The sequence below is a fragment of the Cydia splendana genome, chromosome 9, assembly GCF_910591565.1.
Source record: "Cydia splendana chromosome 9, ilCydSple1.2, whole genome shotgun sequence".
Lineage (NCBI taxonomy): Eukaryota > Metazoa > Arthropoda > Insecta > Lepidoptera > Tortricidae > Cydia > Cydia splendana.
The window spans coordinates 9,236,215-9,259,226 of NC_085968.1; the positions used below are offsets into that span (position 1 = coordinate 9,236,215).

Consider the following 23,012-nt stretch of genomic DNA (forward strand, 5'->3'; position numbering starts at 1 on the left):
TGATTTATTGCTCTAAGCCAGTCTAGAAGCATAGTACGGGGGTTATTAATAGATAAGATGATACGATTATATTTATTTAAAACATTTATTTTATGGAGCAGTGGTGGCCGAGTGGATATGACGTCCGACTTTCAATCCGGAGGTTCAAATCCTGGCTCGTACCAATAAGTTTTTCGGAACTTATATACGAAATATCATTTGATATTTACCACTAGCTTTTCGGTGAAGGAAAACATCGTGAGGAAACCTGCATACATCTGCGAAGGAATTCAAAGGTGTATGTGAAGTCCCCAATCCGCATTGGGCTAGCGTGGGGACTATAGCCCAAGCCCTCTCGCTCATGAGAGGAGGCCTGTGCCCAGCAGTGGGACGTATATAGGCTGAAATGATGATGATGATGATGATTTATTTTATATTCTAAATATTTATTTAGTATATTATAGGGAGAATCGCATTAAATTAGAAAAACACAGTTTCCAGGACATGACTTTTATTTATTTAACCAATGATATCATTGTACAAATCCATGTATTCTTCATTGAAGTTTGGTTGCCTCTTACAGTTAAATTCCTTGGTGGTCACGCATACCGGCTCCTGTCCAATATATTTTGCGCCGTTATATTGTATACCCATTTTCTTGACTTCGATCAGAATGTCATTTAAACAGGAACATTGCCAAGGGTTCTGGTTAAAGTAAAATTTCTTCAATCGCACACCAGAGTTACGTAACTCCAAACAGAAGTTGTCTTGAAGATAGGTAAATTTATTATCCGCCAGGTTCAGATTTTTCAGGCCGGTATGTCGAAAAGCGTTAACGGGCATGTATTCTATGAGATTATGCGATAAATTTATGTTGCCCAGCTTAGGTAAACTTTTAAAGAGACTTTCAGGAAGATCCTTTATTTTGTTATGTTGAAGTAAAATAGTTTTAATGTTTTTCAAAGATTTAAAAACATCCTCATGTATAAATTCGATGAGGTTATCATCAAACTCGATAGATTCAAGCTTGTCAGAATTGATAAACAATTTGTCGTGAAGCCTGGTAATTTGGTTTGACGACAATGTCAGATGTGTCATAGAGTTTAAATTAGGGTGCGTGGCGAATTTGGGCACTTCTTCCAAATTGCACCTCGACAATTTCAAAGTCTTTATAGTTTGTAATGCTTGAAGCAAATTATCAGGCGTGCCAGTCATGAGGTTTCCAGATAAATCTAGAAACTCGATGCGGTGTAACTCTTCGAATATTCTAGATTCTAAATTTCTTCCCAAAATCACATTATTTGATAAATCCAGAGACTTTAATTTTGTCAATGAGTCGAAAATATTAACTTGTAAGCTTTCTACTCTGTTGTTGCTCAGATTAAGTTTGAGCAAATTAGGTGTCTGGTCAAACATTCCGGTAAGAGCTTGCAATGAATTTTGAGAAAGGTCGATGTCTTCTAAAGCAGGTAGGGCGTTGAGAGCGCCTACTTCAATACTGGTAATCCGGCAACCTTTTAGTACTATAGCTGTTGTACGATCATTATCCGACACAAGGCCTTTCCTTAGAACGTAATCTTCAGCTCCAGTACAGATGACGTTGGGTCCGGTTGCCCCGAAGCCATTTCTGCAATTTGGTTCAGCGTGGACAGTTTTGCAAAGAAAGAATACAAAGCATGTTGCTACTTTTAGTTCCACCATGTCTGAAAAATTAATTAAATTAATTACATGTTCAAGGATAATATACAATGATTTCCTTATTGACAAATTGAGTTTAAGTCTGTTTGAAGTTTGGATTTATAAAGGACTGGAATGATAAATAAAATAATAAATAAATATAAATATATCTACATAGAAATCAATGCGCTTACCAGAATGCTAGGAGGTCGTCAAAGAATAATGTACTTATTTATCAAATTAATACTTATTTGAAATAAATATGCAATATTTTTTAGTATATATTTTTTGAGTATATTTCAACCATAGGAGTCTCAAAATATGAAGGTAAAAAAACTTTAAATGCATTCATTTCTTCATACCAACCTAAGGTGTGTTGGGATAAGATGGAATGAGATGAGCAGTGTGCCATTGGAATCACCGTAAACCAATGATTTAAAAAGTAATATAGGTATATGCCGAAGTAATATAATAGGTCTATGCCGTAAACACAAAGGGTTGTGTTAAACAATTGTACATTAGGGGATACATGAAAAATAGACTTAATAATGGCATTCCACGTAGAAAACTTTACAAAAAGTTTACATTAATCGATTTATCAATAAAAAAACTTAAAAACATAGGTAAATAAATATTTCAATTAAGAATCACCTACTTAAACAATTTCTTAAAGATTTAATTTTACGTTAATATAAATTATTTCTTATAGTTCGATATACAGGATGATTTCGGGGTCGTGATCCAGAAGCACTTTTTCTGACTCTGTAAATGATCCACATTATCATATGGTAGTATTTGATTAAAAGATAATTACTTGAATTATTCTTATTTTTCAAGTAAAATTAATGTTATACTAAGTAATTATGGCCACCCTATGACTTTTGACATACGCTGTATGGAAAACGACAAGACGTCACATTGAGTAGGGTCACCAAATTGTATGCAAAAATGATTTTTCCTACTTGTCATCTGGAAAATAATCATCATTATTGGTGATAAACAATAATTAACAACATCATTAGGCTCATCTTTGGATTCTGTATGATGTCTGGCTCTCTTGCTCCACGACCCCGAAATCACCCTGTATAGTTAATAAAAATATAACTTACCGACATTAAAACAAGAGATACTTAAATACGAAAATATAACTCGCAATAAACTAGCTATTCCTGTAAGTCTTAAAATGATACTGGATGTATTAAACGGATCGTACTCCATTCTGCCGTGAACTACGTGAACAATACAATTCATGTTCAATATAGAACTTATAATTAGTTACTTACATCCCGCTTTTACACGTTTAAGCTTTAATCTTGAGAAGGAGTTAGAGCATATATACGAATACAATTTTAATTTAATTTCAATTTTAAATGTATGTAAAGAGAACGGCCGGACACGGTGAATACCCGAGTGATATACAGTTCATACATATAAACAGGTTGGATAAATGCAAATCCATTCCATAAGGAGGTTAGCCTATCGCAGTAGGTACGCTGCGCGTTTTTAAGTGAATAAGGAACAATTGAAAGTATCCAATTACCTACTACAAGGAAAAATACCTGTACTAATTTACTGTAGGTATATACACCAATACTTTAGGTATATATAGGTACCAATTTACTGAAAGTTGCCCACACCATGCACATTTTGTTTATTAGGAAACATACCTATTTTATGTTATTTCTACTCAGAATAACACGCTAAATCGGCCCTAGAAGAATACATTCATAGGTATTTGAACTAGTAATTAGGTAGGCTATTGTAAATTACAATATGTATGCCAAACTGCTTTGTAATTTTTTTTGTTTACTATGCCTGAGGTACTTTATTTATCCTCATACAATAGGGTGGAGCGAAATCCAAAATTCTTGAATATAGCAATGTAAAAGGAGGTAAAAAACTATATATTGGTAGGTATATACTTTTAGCCCTCTACTATTCGATTATATATAGCAATATATGTATAGTTTTAATAAATTTAATTGGTACAATGCCTCAAGGGCCTATTTTAGATTTAAGCTAGTTATTAATTTCGTTTAGTAGTACCACTGTATATATATTGTATGTAAATAAAGATTTATTTATATTTATGCTTATTTTTTTTATAACAAATTTTATTCATTAAATAACATATTTTTGTTACAGATATACTTGATTCCTATACTTATTTTTGTTTATAACGTATATTTTTATGACACGCTAAAACCACGTAAATAGGGGTTTTATGGAAAAGGCCCTTTAACCCGGATATTGTGCACAAATTGGAGTTTACAACTTATTACAGAACCGTGAAAACTATTTTGAACGTGATAAGATAATAAAAATACTACTAGTAAAAGTAAATATATGCCTAACATATGTGTGAACATGACCCAAAAAGGGCGTAAGCGACGCCGAAGGGCAAAATTTGACGCCTATTTAAACATATAAAACCCATTTTTTGCAGTAAAATGATACTTTTCGTAATCAATAACATCGTTACTTTGGCACAAGAACGTCTAAAAAAAATAACTCATATAATTTTTTTACACTGTAGCATTTTTCTTGTTTTGCATGAAATTGATGTTTAATATGAAATTTTAAAATTATATTATTTCATAAATATTGAAAAAGGCACAAAAATTTTGGTAATAACTTATTATATGCTTATTAAGTATTATATAATTTCAATAAAATGTACACATATTAGTGAAATAGTATATTTAAATAATTTATGAAAATTTACCTTTATTAATTTCTTTAGCGGCTGGGTAGAAGCCTAAAAGTAGTGTTTATTTTGAAACTTGATATAATCACTATAGTCTACATGACAAACTGCAACTTTATGTATCGGTTCCACATTGATAATCAAATTTTTATTTTTTCCCATACAACGACGCTCCACCCTATCATACAACCGTGTTTACGTTTACTTACAGGTTTACTAATTCGATATTTTATTCGTTTGTTTCGATTACAAGTAATAGTATAGTATCAGAACTTTTTTAAATTATAACTACCTACTCTCATATTAAATTGACAAAATGGTATTTTCATTTTCATTTTTTCAAATATGTACTTAAGCAACTATGTTGTTTAAACAATAGGAACTTTAGTTTGGGCTACCTACCCAAATTTGTTAAAACGATTGGCAAAATGACTGAAAAAAAAAACATGTCTTTCACACATGTGCGGAAAAGTGGAATATAAGAGTACACGCAGCTGACAGTAGGTATAATATAATATCTAAACGAAAAAAAGAATAAGCTAGGTGACAAACTTATTAAAGACCAATTTCACCATTAGGTGATTGTACATACATGTTAATTACCTATGTGTTAAAGCTTAGATCGAAAAAATCTAGGGTTAGTTATTAAACTTATTAAAAGTAATTCCCCGATGTTGTTTGTACACGGTAGCCATGGCAACACTATCGCCACATCTCGCCAGCTTTGCATGTTGGCAACTTTTACTAGGGTCAACGATCCTCGGTTAGCTTCAGCCGATTTTAGACCGAATATAATAATAAACTATTGTAAAGTCGTTAGACCCTGGCAGGTGCTGCCTCTGCGCGGGTCTCATGGCTCGGGCAAGGGCAGCATCCGCACGGCGTACCCCTTACATTTCATTAAAATGTCAAAAGGGCATCTACGTGTTGGCTTCGGCTCCGCGCATGCCTCCCAAATGTCCTAAACACCAAACACCATTCTTCTGTGATAGGAAAGACATATAACTATTGAAGAGGTGTTAATTACTTATAATATGTTCCTGAATAACTTAAATATTTGTCTTACATACTTACATTTAAAAGGTTCGAATATCGCAAGCCACTATTTTACTTTTTAATAAATTTATCAGCACGCCACGTTCTCCGCCGACGGCCCACGTACATTCGAGTGCTGCAAGTAGGTAGGTACAAAATAAGTGTTTACAAAAAAGAAAACTGTTTCATTTTACAGTTTTCATTTTTCTGTGGTGTCATATAGCGCAAAAAAGTACTAGCACCGATGCATATGTCATCGTCCAGTCAGAGTATTTTTTGAGGTTTTCCCTCCCATTTGTACCAAAATAAAATAAAAATAAAATAAAAATAAAAATAAAAACTCTGTATAAGCCTGTTGTTATTAATTTACTTTCATTTTGTACGGAAATATCCTACAATGATAATTTAAATATGTACAAGATAAACCAATGAGACTAACAAAACGATGATCTTTTTCAAATTACCTACTCCGGATAGGAATTTAACAAATGTAGAAAGAGTTATATATAGGGAAAACGACACGGCTCTGCCAATATATTGTTAGTTTTGCTTCGAGCCTATGAATTGAATCAGGCTCTTACCGTAAAGTTTTACTACTCGACACCAGATGGCGTTAGACGTCGAGTTCATTTAAGAATAAATCGGTGGGCCGTGGCCTGACGTCAGTCATGGCAATTGTTGTCTTATTTATGACGGAAGTTCAACCGAGCGGTGGTGGTGGATGACAAGACACCCACAGTGGCATATGGTACAGTCGCCATCAAATATATCGGAGCGGCCAAGGTGTTCACAATATCTGAACACGCGCTCTAACGCCTTGACAATAGATTCGTGTTCAGATATTATTAGTGAGCGCCTTGGCCGCTCCGATATATCTGATGGCGAATGTACATGCAATATACTTAATTACTTACTTTGCTCTTTGGTACATGCCTCGATTCTCAAGTTTCGAACATTTCAGACTATCGACGACACGTACCTAGTTGGTATAAAGGCCGAAGACCTGTCCCATTAGTACCGCCGGCCGCAGCTCAATGAGAAGCTTGGACATCAATTTGTGACATATCTAACCTACCCGATAAATATTTGATGGTTATGTGATTCTTCTTGCCATACGATTATAAAAAAGCCAAGTGCGAGTCGGACTCGCGTAGGAAGGGTTCCGTACCATTACGCAAATAAATCACGTTTGTTGTATGATGGGAGCCCCACTTAAATATTTATTTTAATTTTATTCTGTTTTTAGTATTTGTTATTATAGCGGCAACAGAAATACATGTGAAAATTTCAACTGTCTAGCTATCACGGTTCACATGAAATACTGACAGACAGACAGACAGACAGACAGAAGGACAGACAGACGGACAGACGGACAGCGGAGTGTTAGTAATATGGTCCCGTTTTTACCCTTGGTTACGGAACCCTAAAAATGGTATAACTATAAAGTATATCTAGCTCAAGGCAAGTTCCATGCTCACTGCACAGTATAAGAAGTCACGTTGAAGTTCCATATTTTAAATGTCAAGGATAATCAGAGTTTATTTTTTTTCTTTACACGACTACATTAATATGAGGTGTACTTTTTAGATTTTCTCATAGGTACCTATATTATGTGCTCTATAAGGAGTTAGACGCTGAGGAAACGAAATACGATGTTTTCTCTGATTCCTTTATTAATTGAAACATTAATACAATTAGAAATTATCGCTTTAGTTTACTTAACCTACTGATGAATTCACAGAAATTGTGTAAAAAGAACTTATGTTTCAAAGTCTATTTTTAATTTCGCCTGATGAAGTATACCACTAAATTTTCTGTTTTTATTTTCATATATGCATAATATTCCTGTAATCTCTTTACAATATAAACTTAGGTGTAACAAGTATAATGACTCTTGGTACTTATTATCAACATTTAATGTGTGATTGTGTGTAGGTACCTAATATTCATAATTTTTGGATAGAGCCTGTGGTTGACATTGAAACAAATAGGGTGGTATTTTAATCTTTATTTGCTTACATTTCTTGGCAGGTTAAAAAATAAACTAAAAATTCTAGAACAAAACGTGGGGTTATAACCGCAACGCGGTACCAAATGGTATGGGAAATCTAAATAGATTTTAGATTAAAGTAATATCTAATTACAAAATAACATATAAATTTCAAGTTTTAATAAACAAATGCGAAAGACTATATTGCTGAAGCATTATATTATATGGCATTCAACCCTGCTACGCATTAGTTTAAAGAGCAGGGTTATATTGATAAATCTACGTACCTACCTATGGTATGAAGCGTATGAAGTATACATTTAATTAAAAGCCTTCTACGGGAAGTATCATACACAAACAGAAGATACTTAGATATAGTCAGCAGCGGAAGTCGCTGAGCGTGTGGTGTGTTCAAAATGATCGTCACACGCTCTTTCAAAAAAGTTATCGGCGGCTGCTGACTGTACAAAAATACATATTAACCAACTCGATATACTGATCATCGGCAGTGAAAATTAAGAAAAAGGCAATGTACATATAGGATGTAAATTAATTAGTAAATTACTACATTTATTTTGTTGTAAAATCAAACGAAACCAATAAACATTTCCGATGAGTTTATAATAAATATTCTGTTAAAAGTAGACGACGAAGACGTACAATAAAATAAATATCCTTAACATAAATGCGAGGATTTCAACTATTGGCACTAACCATGACTACAGTCTAGATCACGACTACTGTGCTTTCATTTAATTATATTATAAATTACAATTATGAAGATAATTATATATTTATGGGTATAACAAAAATAAGTGCATTTTTATGTACCATATTTTACTTCCACATTTAAGTAAGTATCTACCTGATAAAAGTGGGTCTCTATTGTTTCCCATAAAGTTTTAAGTCATAATGTATTGTTTGTCCGCATTTTCGACATAATTTGGTTTTTCTCAGAAACGCTTAACTTTTCAGGATTGCCATAAAACAAATCTATCCTAACCTAACCTGTCTATGGGATAACCTTACGAAAATCCTGAAATGTGAACAGTTTCAGAATTATGACTAATGATAATCTGACGATCATTATTTATGATTTTCAATTATTATGCCATACAAAGGAATCCGGATAAAAATAGGTAGGTAGGTCGTTTTTACACAGTAGTAAGTGCAGTTAGCTAAGAAACCTACCCATGTAGTTAGAATGTAAGTCTATCGGGCAGACATATATGTAAGTATATAATATATCCGTACACGGCGGGAATAAGTTGTTATCTGGCGGGAAAAAATTGAAGAAATTAGAACCTTATGTAATTTTATTTTAAGCTCAATTTCCTTCAGTAGAATATCTCGAGTTATCAAGTTCTTCCCGCCGTGTACGGATATGTATATCGCTAAAGTTGATGTGTCATGATGACCGTTAACTTTAATGTCAGCGTAAAACATGTGTCACTTTACGTGTAATGAAACTTCTCGTTAAAGATTATGTATGTATAAATGACTCTGTGAATGTTGTTCCGAAGATTTACACTAGTGTTTCTAATTATTTAAAATCTAAGAAAATTTGAAATGCCAATGTAAAGTACGACACAGTTTTTAAAAACTAATGAATACTTTTTAGGTTATAGAGGTAACTTTATGCTAGTTACATAAGTCTAACATAAACTAGATATATATATATATATATATATATATATAAATAAGATACTTATGGGGGTTTTCAGAAAAAATGGTACCATGTACTTTTTTCGAAAAACCATCAACTTTTGGGTTATTTAGACTTAGAATCACGAGTACTATTGAATGAGACTAAGAAAAAAAAGTGTCCTCAGTTTTTCCACTCATAAAAATTCAGGGTGTCAGGTTTGTAACGGTTCATACAAAATGTATGTGAAAAATGCGTTACAAAACTGAAATTTTTTTGGGACACATTTTTCACCCATCACATCACATCACCCAAAAGTTGATGGATTATCGAAAAAAAGTAAATGGTACACTTTTAAGTGAAAATGCCCATACATAGAAATTAATCAGACAAAGATTTTGTGGAATATAATGGGGGTACCTACGCTATTTTTATTTTACACAAGTGTAGCTTTATAACACAGGTTTGTAAACGAACATAATATTGTACTTACAATATAACATCTTTAAAATAAACACACTTACTGACTAGTTGTTTATAAATACAAAAATATAATTAATTTTAGTCCCTAAATCTAAAAAGCGAACGACATGAAAATGTTGTACATAATTCCATTTTGAAATATGGCTCTGATTTACTGTGCCTGTTTTAGTCTGTGGTATTACTTTTTTAAGAGGATATAAAAATCAATATACATTTGGTCGCGTTTGCGTGTCATATTGATTATCTAAGGCATCTAAGCTAATTTAACCTAAATTGAAACATGACGATAGCGTTAAAGTTAATACTCATAATGAGATGGTTTACAAATAACTTAATGATTAATCGTTGACACTGAAGGTAGAGAATTGACAGCATGGTATATTATGTTGGTCGCTGTCTTACCCTATGTCTTACTAGCTAAACTTGGGCCAGCCAACCCTATCAGTAGCAGAGTAGGTGAAATCATTACCATTCCTTACTACAAGGATATCTGTCTTTGCATTTAAAAAAAAGTGCGAATGCTCCAAGGAAGTCACAAAAGTCAAGTGTTGGCTGGACAGAGCATAGCTATGTCTCATTATTTCTTAGAAGTATAATCGTCACGTTCTGTCTACTCTACGACAAGAGAAGTAGAACACAAAAAGTGTATTTCTATGACTAAGCGATCACATTACAAACGCAAATAAATAAGCTAACATCTTCTGCTTATTATAAACACTTACTGAGTACATGACATAGCAGATCCGAACTACGGAGTCCAAAGTGGCGATAAGAAGAGTGCACTTATTAAAATAAACCAGGTCTTTTCTAAAATAAACTCTCACTCAGTTTTTAAAGTGACCTAAGAAGTCATTAAATTATTTCAAGCAGAATGCACTTTCTAAAGTGATTTTAAAATTAAATTGGAATTAATCGTAATTTATTTGGCGTGCTGGTCGTACTTCGATGGGTGATGGTGGCGGCATCATATCGAACTCCTCGACTATTGTCTTTGGATGCAACGCGCTGATGTTATTATCCACAGTGTACGTCCTCGCGTGTGTGTGCGCCATGTTTTGCTTGGGTTCGTTGACTAGCCAGTCATCTCGGTCACGTATTCTCTTTTTCCTTAGCTGCTTGTCTCGTAAATGTTTAAGCCGCGCTAGGTGAGTGTTGACTTGTTGGGGGCTGAGACCGGTGCGGCCAGAAGTGAGAAGCTCGGCGTTCCGTTGGAATGAGCCCTCAGGGTCACGGCGGTTCCACTGATATCTGAAACATAGCATTTACTCATTTTTATTAGGGTTTCGTAGCCAAAATGCCGAAAAAGGACTACCTAACATAAATAAGTACCTTTCATCGTTATGGACGTACTGGACAAAATAGTGGGACCGCCCGAGAATAGGGCACATTTTGCAGTGGTCAACTAATCAAGTTATTTTCAGCCAACTGTAAAACCTGTATTTCTCACAAATCTGTAAAACTTGTAACCACATCAGCAAAAGTAGGCACTAAAGATTTATTGGCCATTAAAACTCTCGTTACCCTAAACTGGACCACATCAGATGGGCAGTTAACATGCTGGTATCCACTTACTAGCAAAACAAATATCGTTCTTTATTACCCACTTTACGCGAATTAATGGCTAAATGTTTATTAGAGTAAATTCGTACTATTATTTTATTTAGGAGTTATGCGCACCTGTTCGAGTTTAATTCTAGACATATGTGCCAAACGCAAGGGGTAAATTTAAATATATTGAATTCAGTACGACTTCAAGGAATTCAGCGATGTGTTGGTGGTCGCCACGTCGATGGGTTTGGATCGTTGCGGTCACGGCTGATTGCGTTATGATAGTCGCAGTTACCATCGTGAATTATTCGTGATAGAGTGTTACAAAAGTGACAATTGCCTTGTCACATCAATAACGTCCGTAATACGCCTGTAGGAGAGGAGTGATGTAAAACATTCTTTAGCAATCTTACCCAGGGAAAGGTCGGGTGAGCTTCCTACTCGGCCGGAGCGGTCCTCGCTTGTTACGTCGTGGCTTCGGCATTTCCCGGAGCGCACTCGGACGCAGGTCGTATGACTTGAGCGGGTTCAGCGACGGGTTGGCGGTCACCACGTCGTTGCTCCTCGGGTCGTTTCGTTCGCGGCTGATTGCGTTGCGTTGCCGGTGGTACTTTAGTTTAGTTTTGCAGATGTACTGCCGGCTCTCGTAGCAGCTTTCGGGTGCCCACCTGGAAAATTATAATGCTGGTTAAATTTAGAGCAGGTAGTTAGTCCTGCCAGCCAATTAGATCAGGTAATTCGAACAGCTGTGGTTAATATTAGCAAAGTAAATATACACTCGTTCTAATCAAAATTAAGCTCGTAAAAGCTTTATGGGTCACGAGAGTAGAAATATAACAAAGGTTTGAACTACACAATGGCAATATCGCATCACGGCGTTCGTAAACTTTATATTGCTTTTCGTGGTATTGGACGATTGGAATTGTCCTAATGTGTTAGAGTGTAATTTGTAAGCGACAGCGGAATTCAACTACAGCCCGTGTGTCCCCCGAAAAAGATTGAAACGTTAATGTCGAGTTTTCGAAGTGTTTCAGTTAAAACGAGTAAAGAATAAATACACAGTAGTCGTTCTAAATAGCTGACGCACTAGGAAGTTAGTGAGTATTAGGAAGAAAATATTTGACTCCTATGGATATTAATCTTATATTTTCCTAAAAGAAACACAACAAACTATGCAGCTGTTGTTCCTTTTTTGAGAATCATAATACATTTAGGTACTTACTAAGAGGGTTATATACCTATATAAGCTAAGTTACAAAAATAGGTGATTGAGTTATCAAAATGCCGGCACTTTCAGTTTCATAAGTTTCATAACCCTACACTTTTCCTCTGTATTTCTAGTGAGCTTGTTCGCGTAATATTTGTTCTCATACCTACGTCCAGTATGAAGTTTTTCTTATTTCCTACGGAAGCAAAAACGCTCCAAGTTTGTAATCCACACCAATTTTAGTGTATATTGTCAGAGGTTTCAGAGCGAATGCAACCAAAGGGTCCACCGTCTGTGCCCTTGAGATCGTTTATTTCTGTCACGAGCACGCCATTTCGATATCGGGAACACTGCGTTATGTAGATACGCGAATATGTGAAACATACAAGCTTAATGGGATATTTTGTTCGGTGAGGAATGGTTTGTTTCGTAAAGATCGTCATTTATTTTCCTTTATCTGTACGAGTCTCTTGTGGACCGTTTATGTTTTTATTTATAGCGCTTATTTGTTTATTTTTTATTTTCAGGCCGACTAACTGCTTTCTCGTTCCTCTGGATGCGTAATGTTTTTCTTACTTACCTACCTACTCTTATTCTCAGGACTTAAGTAGAAATAGGTTTTAATATATGTATGTATACTTGATTAGTTACATAGGTAGGTATCATGAAACCTTTTATTAAAATTATATCTATAAGTAGATTCTATTTTCAGCGCAGTTTAACTTTAAGTGGACGACCGGTTCTAAATAAGATCTTGTAAGCAAATATTATAACTGAAATGTTGATATCCAGGTAGAAAAATGGGGACTATGTTTGTATGAAGAAGGGGACGACCTTTAATCTTATTTTTTGTAGTTTAGTTGGCATACATAATAGAAACGTAGACCCTCCCAGACTTTGACCCCACAGCAACTTTAAACCCCAAAACTGGTCCACGTCCGCATAAAACCCCGTCCGATAGGTCTTTGGAACAAAGGACCTCCTATGGTTAAATAAAATAATGTCAAATGGGACGTGTACGAACACAAGCTACCTTCGTATTTATTCCTATGGAGGTCGCCTTCCAGTTTCGTATGTTTAGTCTAAGCGGCTTTTACGGGTAATAATTTACTTACAGGTTTTATGAAATCTAACTACTGAAAATCACTTTTTCGCTACTGAATATGCTCACAAATCACAATGAAAAAAAAGATATAGGTACACTGTATTTGGATACTGCAGATTTTAATTTTGTATAAATAATATTATGCTTTCTCTTAACAGGAGACTGGAGGTAGGTATTTTTCGTAATATAGGAGTAGTTTTTGTCTTTTTACCCGATTGCCAAAAGGACGGTTTTGTTTTTAGGTTTATACAGTGGCGGATTTGCAGTCTTCGCCGCCCTAGGCCCCAGGCCCTGTAGTAAATACTAACCGTCCCTTTCTCAGCACCCATCATATATATATTATAGACTGCCGTCTTGCTGCCGCCCCTAATTTCATGCCGCTCTAGGCCTGGGCCTACTGAGCCTTATGGCAAATCCACCACCTGGTTTATGTGTAGGTAGGTAGGGTTTGCGCGACGGATCCGAAATGTATGGGAATATCCGCGGATCCGAATCCAGATCCGGATAATTTCATACATTTCGGATCCGGATTGCAAACCTTAGTGGTAGGTATATATCTAACAGACTTCTATTCCATATTAGGTACTTTGGTGTGTTTCACCTAATTATTAGAGTAAACCTAAGCGCGCATTCACACGAAGCATCGTGGCATCTAGCGTTAGATTTGCTTGCGTGTGTCTTATGTGATTTAAAATCAGTACGGTCACCATCAGTTTGTCACTGACATAAACGCCGTCGAGAACGTAATTTACTTTCTATACATCTCGCTCGCACTCGCATATTAGTGCAAACGGGATGTATAGAAAGTAATTTACGTTCTCGACGGCGTTTATGTCAGTGACAAACTGATGGTAACCGTACAGGTGCAGCACCATGCGCGTTTTCGTGAGTTCTACGCGTTTAATGTGTTACTGTTTCCTTAATACGAGTGGGTACTGGCAACACACAAAATATAAAACTTGCCTGTAGAGCAGCTCGGGCTCCATGGCGATGCAGTTCCATTGCAGCTCCTCTGGCTTGAGCTTCCTCATCTTGGAGAAGGACTGGTACCGCATGGGGCGCAGCTCGCCGCCCCACTTCCATGCGCGCGCGGCGTAGTCGTAGATCCCGCCGATCCAACGACTAACTCTCTCTGGAAATTATTAATATTTGGTAAATAAATGGTATCATTCTTTTATTAATTTCATTGTAAAAAAAATATCAGCACGGTGACTGAGATATAATTGGAGTAGATTCTCTGCAGGCCGAGTATAATGGTTACATTACGTCAATGTACACTCGCACATATGCTATTCAAAGTACCTATATAACAGAAACGAAAGAAAGTAGAGAAGGCATACGTTTTACGTGCAAGCATGTCACTAGATTGGAGATATCGCAAATAATGTCGGCTGACCATTTTTACAAACTGTTTTTTTTACTGATGTTAATATTATATACTTATACATTAAATTGGCTTACCAATGCCTGGTTTATTGAGGTAGTTTCTTAAGTTGCGGTCCTCCCATCGGGCCGGCACCGTTAAGTTGCTCTCACGATCCTGAAAAAATAAAAACAGAACAATTAAATCTGAGTACACACTGAGGAAGTATTGAAATAAATCACAAATGTAATTTAATATATTTTTGTAAATTTTATTGGTACGAAATATTGAACTAGTTAAAAACACATTAAATTTTCTATACTTGATTATTTGCAAATGAACTAGTTGGCTTGTGCTTAGCTAATCTGGCAATATTTTCAGAGACAATAAGCGCGAGATAATAAATCTCGTTAATAAATCTGTACAAGTTCCTACCTACCATCCCGTTAATCTATGTATTTATACTTAACAACTACGTACTACACATTTTCAATATAAAATAAAATTGTTATGAATGCTTTACGTAGAGTGTCATAATACTCACAATTCTTGTGTAACTCGAGTTCTTTTTTTAAATAATTGTTTGATGCAAGAATACATTCGTATTCCATTAATCAACTCTTAATTTGTTTGGTTCAGAAATCCTTGAGATGGCAAAACTTTATGATTACAGTTGACGAACGCGCGGCCGGTGTATTTCTGAAGGTAATAAATCAGATATTTTTGTCACAAACGTTTCTTGTGTGAATTACATTGTATTTAACGATTGCTTGGAACTATTTGAAAATATGGCCAATATATTGCCGCAATAGTAATGGCAATAGGATGGTAAAAGTGGACAGGCCGGCAATTATAATTTCCAGAAAACCCCACTATAGCAAGTAATGTGATGTACCTACCTAAGGGAAAACATCAACAAGGAAATGTCGATAAAACACCGAATACTTACTTATACCATAACACTTTTAATAAATATGTATTTATTTGTCATGAATTACACTTGTATAAGTAAGTAGCATTGAACAGAAATAGCTACTCGGACGAAGTGTTCAAAATATCTTTACACATCGCTATTGACAAGAGAGTGAGAGCATCAGACAATTTACAAGGTTAGGTAGTTTTTGGGCGAACACATGGGGAGTCCCAACAAAACACGTTCTAATTGTCCTAATTTTCCGCACATGTGCTCATCCAAAGGGATAACACAAGTTTATTATATATTTTTATGCTTAAAATACCTTTATATAAATCGTTGTATTCTCGTTATAACAGTAAAACATACTACTACATGAAATAAGTAACATTTGGAATAACCTTGTTTAACCTTTTGAAACTGTAAAAAGATGAACAAGAAATAAAAAATGGCCCGCTTAATAAATGCTTCTGTGTTTTATTAATTCCTTTTGTGTCAACCCTATAAAGTGTGCGAACTTTTTCATTTCATATAAGTATGTACTTATTTCTTGGAACAAAATAAATATATAGGTTTATCATAGGTTTGATTTTGGTTTGAACTGGGTTATTGTTTTGATTGCTTGCGTATGTCGATTCTCCCAAGATTTTTTCACACGAGACAACTTGTTATTTGCTAGGAAGTTGACTTGTTTGCAAAGCTTTGGATACACACGTAGATTTGCTTGGAGACGTAGCAAGATTTTTCTTAGCATACCTTTTCGTAGTGAAAGTTTCTTTCGTATGAATTAGGATTGAAGGTCTGTTTCCAATGGATTTTAACATTTAACCTTTGCAGGCCAAATAAACAAAAGACATCAACGAAATTTATGAACTTGACGCTATTAAAAAGTAGTAAGTAACAAACTAAATCTAGTATTAAAATCCAGGAACAACTAGAAACACTTTGTTTTATTCAAGTAGATATTTTATCATAAATAGCAAGGAATTAAAATACAAGGATAGCAAAACAAGCTAGCACGCTTGAAATCATATCATTAGATTTCAATATCTAGATCATCGCGAACACGCTTTATTGATCATAAACAAAGAAGCGAGAAACGAAAACAAGGTTTTACGTAATACTAATAATTAATAATTTTTATATTCTTGAAATCATAAAAAGTATAAAAATTTTGCAATTCTTGTAATCAAAGAGCCGCCTGCTACAGATTTTTTGATGTTGCCGCGTTTTTGCAGGTTCAACTTTCATTAGCCAGACTATAGAGTACGCCATTGTCAGGCGTGGCTAACTCCGTGACTTCGTCGCGTCGCTACAAGTACGGCCACACCAGTTTTGGTGTCTAGCAGTGTAGCAGGTAGCAGTAGTAGCACCGCACCGCTATGGAACGGACGCCTGCTCGCGCTTGCGTTTGTATCTCTCGTAATAGACGTGTTTTGTTAGGGAGTGAACCTTCTGTGCCTAGTACCTACTATTATTTATTCTGTGCCATTGTGCACGTGTCTACGTTTTTTTCTACCGCATCCCAGACGGAACAAATGGCTTTTATAGCGAACACTGGCATCTCAAGGGCTTACTTTTGAACCGATAATCGCTTTAATAATAGTTTGAATCGATTTTGTTACGCTTGCGATATATCGATGACGTTGTCCGTATCGATAGATATCTATTTTTGTTCGTTTAAATTTAAAATGAAAACTACTAATTTCCCATTAACAAGTCTGGGATTGTTACAAATCTTTCAGTTTAAAATCCGTATACCTATTAGCTATTAGTAAGATCTCATATAATCCAGTCATACTACCTGTATACCTACCATATAATCCAGTTCCTAACTGATGAACTGGTTTGGAAACTCGGCTCCCTAGAACTTGATAGGATACTTAAACCCAGTAATTAAATATTTAAATAGTAGATTAATTCCCAACCCCAGTGATAACTATGAGACTTAATCATTGGATTATTTTTTTGTTGAAATTGTAAATAAATAGGCACACACGCCTAAAATATCGAGGAAGTTCCTTATAATGAATCCCAATATCAAGCCATATCCGATAAAAATGTTTTTTTTTTTATTTTATTTTATGGATTTGAGCTATTACATATTTAAAATGTCGGTTGATTCAATTTTTTTTTATTATTTAGTTCTAACATACACAATAAACAAATTTACACATTTGAAATTTCGCCACACTGCGGAACAGTTTGTTGGCGAATAAAAACACTCTTTTCTTAAGGGGCCCACTGATTAACAGTCCGCCGGACGGTATCGGCCTGTCAGTTGGTCGGAACTGTCAAAATTTTGTTCTAACTGACAGGCCGATGCCGTCCGGCGGACTGTTAATCAGTGGGCCCCTTACACCTATTGTGTGCGCTTACATAAATTACATAACTTAAAATAATACACTATAAATCTACTTAATTGTGAATCTAATTCTACTTGCTAAATAAACTTTTATTATAAGACGGCAAAAAATTAGCGGACGGCTTTATGTGCAAACGCGTTGAAATATTGACAAGTGAAAATAGCTTATATTTTTCCTTTTCATTTCAAAATAAAAATAAAAATAGATTTTGCATTTATGATTTTTATTATCAAATAAAATAATTTGTAATGTCACCTACTTAGGGCATAATAATTGCGCCACAAAGCCCACAAACATTCGATATAAAAAAGGATCAAGTGACAAAAAAAATGCACGCAAAGCACTAGTTAAGCATAGGTACTAAGTATCAATAATTTTAATTATTTTTAATTATTAAACTGCGCTATATGCAAAATCTTAAGAGTTAATACGTTGCCGTCTGGAGTAATAAGGTGTTGCCAAATACTTTAATTCACGGCTCATGTAATGTTTATTAGACTGCAAAGGAATATTAACTAAATATAAGTACCTATTTGAGAAATGCTTCGAGATCGTAAAGCCAGTTTCTCTAAACTAGATCACAGTTTCATACATGAACTAATCTATGAATGTTAAAAGTTGCACAAGATGGTTAGGGTAACAATGGTAAGATATTATTGCTCCATATTACCGTTCATAATTCAATTACTATATCTCGTAAGTTTATAATGAATGCGCCTGTATCGATTACGAGGTACACCATTAGCCAGTTTTATCAACAACCGCCCACACCTTCGTCGGAAAGGTAATAAATCTAGCAGTGAAATTGTGTGCCAAACGTTATCAGTGAGCGTGGGCCCTAATAGGGCCTTAGTGTTCGATGGAGAAAACGATTAAACAGCTGACCAACGTGATTAGCATTTCTATAAAATATTGATTTTAACTTAAAAGAAATGAAGATATACGCGGGCTGATTTACTATGTATGGATTTTCTATTCATCACCGTCCACATTTTTATTGATTTGACTGTTTTAGTTTAGCTGCTTTGACTAAACGCTTTCTACATTTATTAACATTTCAGTCAATACATTTTTTATACTTTAATATAAATAGAGCTACTCAAGATTATACCTATCAGGAGCTTTAATAGAACTTTTAAAATCTGAATGTGATTTGAAATTGATTTGACATCACTCTCCGTGCATGCCGCTCATACTTAGGGATATATGCCGGTTGTGGTTGTGACCATTTATTGTTCAAAGCTAATATAAAATAAATTTATTCATTATATACCATTACAAACACAATTTCCCATATAATGCTTTAAAAACTTTAAAAAGATTATTTCAATGTACATATTAGTTTTCTATATACATATATTTATTAAAAGTTCAACTAGCCAAGAAGGGCGTTACAGTGGCCAGAACCGGGGGATCTGCCCTGTATATTTTTTACAAGCGAGATGCACTGAGTACCTAATGATATGCAATGCAATCAATACTTGAATTTAAAATTTCGGTTGCCACGTACCCACTTTACATTGACACTCAATTTACGCTATTTCAATATTATCTAATCTATAAGAGCTCTGTCGTATTCTGCACGCGATCCGTGTCACTGAAATAGTTATTATTAGAACTGCAGACATTAGCTGAATTTGCAACAATTTATGAAACTACAACTAGGTCAACTTTATGATTTATATTTACTTATGAATTAGGAAGATATCCTCTCATACCTATCCCGATATCTTTTAATGCCGACTGCTAACGTAAAGCATTTGTCTCCCCAACTCTTTCACAACAAACCGCAACTCACTATGATTCACGACTTACTATATTAAATCTTAACCTCATAACGAGAACTCGGAATAGCATCCCTATAATTTACGACTATTATTTAGCCAAAATAAAAGTAGGTTGGAATTCGCACGTATTTTGTTTCTATTTGAAAAGATCTCTCGTCAAAATCAAGGGCGCAACAAGAATAGCGAGAACGAAGCGGAAACCATGAAAAAAACCAAGTGCTTATACAATAAATAGAACAAAGCGAATCTGGTAGATCGAGAATAGTTATGGATACGTCGGAAGCTTAAAAATCTGATTACAGACCTGTTGCAGTCTCCCGTTTTGTCTTTTAAATAAAATCCTACGTAACTATAATTTGAAATCTTTGATTTATATAATAACTCGGTATGTAACTACAACGTAATGTGCTCGTTGCTTAATGACTTGAAAATGTTTTTATCTTTTGATATTTAGCTCAAGTCAAGTGCTCAATTCAGTTCAAGTGGCTTCCGATACCGATACGACATCGCCGAGATCGCCGATCAAAATATTTTTTATATGCTTTCATTACATAGAAACATAATTGTACAGTTCTTTATCAAGAGAAAAAGGACCATAATTATAAATGTTTTGAACAAATAGCTTCCTCAAAGCCGTATCTATTCCGCACAATACATCTTCAGGATATCGTAATGTCTAGATCTTAGGCAGCGCTCATTGTGATGCTGATGGCGCCCATCTGTTGCTAACCGCACAGGCTGGAAGTGTTTATTTTCAAATCCACACATAGTTTTAATCAAAATTAAACCTTGTATCGTTTTAGTCAAACCGTACATTCGACAGCTTTCCAAAAAGTAGAGGGAATGAGAAAACAACTTTATTGCACAAAACATATACAACAATGTGCAAATGGCGGAATTTATGCCAAATGGCATAAACAAGTCAACCATAGAGGGTCAAACAGAGATACATACAATTGGGGCAAAGAGAAAAGTTTATTGATTGAATAGAAAAACTAACTATGTACAGTCACCTGCAATAATATGTTACACAACGAAGGCCGCAAAAATATGTGACACGCTCTTATGGCTCTACAAATAAGATCGAGTCAGATATTTTTGCTGCCTTCGAAGAGTAACATATTATTGCAGGTGACTGTAACACATATACTATATACATATACTATACACATATACTTATAAACTACATAGAAAAATAAAAAATCGGGCAAGTGCGAGTCGGACTCGCGCACGAAGGGTTCCGTACCATATAAAAAAAAAAAACAAAAAAAAAAGCAAAAAAAAAAAAACGGTCACTCATCCAAGTACTGACCACTCCCGACGTTGCTTAACTTTGGTCAAAAATCACGTTTGTTGTATGGGAGCCCCATTTAAATCTTTATTTTATTCTGTTTTTAGTATTTGTTGTTATAGCGGCAACAGAAATACATCATCTGTGAAAATTTCAACTGTCTAGCTATCACGGTTCGTGAGATACAGCCTGGTGACAGACGGACGGACGGACGGACGGACGGACGGACGGACGGACAGCGAAGTCTTAGTAATAGGGTCCCGTTTTACCCTTTGGGTACGGAACCCTAAAAAACAATATGGGATTGTGTTCCAGATAAAATGCGATTAGTAACATATGTATTTATGGTATTATGTATGTATTTTTAAACCAGTTTCCAATAAAATAATTCCGGTTCTATTCTAAAGGATAATAAATATTTTTAACTAATCCGACAGGCATCCCCACGTTCTGACGGTCACCGCTATATTTGCGACAGCAATAACTGTTCATCACCTTTTGTTCGTACCTAATTTATATGTAGTTTCCAGAGCTTCCCAGCTTTTGAGCTCTGTTGTGGGATTCCCTCTAATTGCTTCTGTTGTTTATTACTAAATCTCCTTTATTATGATTTTGATTATTCTATTCTTTTTTTTTCTCTTAAAAATGGTTAGATGGTTAATATTTTTTAATCTTTTACATTATGCGTCAATGTATTCAGGAATATTATGATAATACATTTGAATATATTAATTCCTTGACAACCAACTAAACCAAATCAAAAATTCTTTGTGAATATCCTTGTAATTAATGTAAAAATTAAACGATAAATAAACGTTAGCGATGTTGCTGATCGCCGCAGTTGGATGAGAGTTCAGCTTGACGTGGTTGAGAGGTTGGCATCTACTTCAGAACATCAATAGGTTTTATGTTCTTGAATGAAACAATTAAAAACAGTTTGTGCATCTACGTCTCTTGATGGGTATGCGGGCCAGAGCATCTGTGTACATACCGTGAAGAACAAAAATCGGAAATACGTTCAATGCGTCTCTTTCGCTTAAATATATAAGAGCGATAGAGAAAAAAATCGAGTTTCGATGTTCGCGGTAGACCCTTAGCACATCTAACAGTGCGTTTTTAATCACTTTACAGATTGATCGTCGATTCCGCTTTTATCACGGTTCAGCTTCGTACGAATTCTCTCAGGTACAGACTACGGTCGGTTTAATGTTCGCAAGTGATAAATATCTACAGGACTATACTGGGCCCGTGAAATTGGCCCTGATCCAGGACTAGAATCTGGCGAACTTCAAACTGATTTGCGAAACGACTTTGATAATGGATGAACACTTTCATTTTAATACTTGTATAACTGTAGCGTTTACAGTGTCACTGTCAGTGTTATTGCCGTGTAATTTTATAAATAGTTAACAGAATATTGCATCAATCATCAAAGGACTAATGAGGACCACGGGAAAAAAGATTATTAATATGTATAAATCTGCAAAAAAATATAAAGTTATCTTGCAATAAAAGTATTTTATTATAAAGAAATAATTTAAAATGATAACTGATATTGAAACTGAGCGACGAGAAAACTTACTACTATTATCTCCTTAGTTCCATAAACGACAAAAGATAGACAATATGTACATTGGTGGTTCTAGGAAATATTGACGTAGAGAGCTGATTATAGGAGTGATAATAATATGATTAGGAAAACATCAACATCCATGAGGTTGTCACATTGTCAGAGTGTTAAAGAAATGTGAGAGACCATATCCGATTGTCTTTTATCTTAATAAATATGGGACAAGTTTGCAGAACAATTCGCATGTTTACTTGGACAGACGAGCGTGGGAACACTCGTAAAACTATGACATCACGGGCAAACTCGCCAACTAGGTTATACACAAGGTTTCCAACTGAATCCAGCT

At 35.0% G+C, this 23,012-nt stretch overlaps 2 protein-coding genes across 2 annotated transcripts in view; both read right to left on the reverse strand.

Annotated features, from left to right (window-relative positions):
- Positions 1-498: 498 nt before the first annotated feature.
- On the reverse strand, positions 499-1,768 carry LOC134793994 (phospholipase A2 inhibitor beta-like). Its single transcript, XM_063765699.1, has one exon. It carries the CDS (start codon positions 1,678-1,680, stop codon positions 499-501), a length of 1,182 nt encoding a protein of 393 aa, XP_063621769.1. The 5' UTR covers positions 1,681-1,768.
- An 8,641-nt stretch (positions 1,769-10,409) lies between these two features.
- The window catches only part of LOC134793566 (uncharacterized), a 106,571-nt gene continuing 93,968 nt past the window's right edge, over positions 10,410-23,012 (reverse strand). Inside the window, exons 4-7 of the mRNA XM_063765177.1 lie at positions 14,838-14,916; positions 14,340-14,508; positions 11,478-11,732; positions 10,410-10,764 (exon numbers count right to left, since the gene is read on the reverse strand). Coding sequence (XP_063621247.1) covers positions 10,425-10,764; positions 11,478-11,732; positions 14,340-14,508; positions 14,838-14,916 — 843 coding nt within the window. The 3' untranslated portion in view covers positions 10,410-10,424. The remainder of the gene's footprint in view (positions 10,765-11,477; positions 11,733-14,339; positions 14,509-14,837; positions 14,917-23,012) is intronic.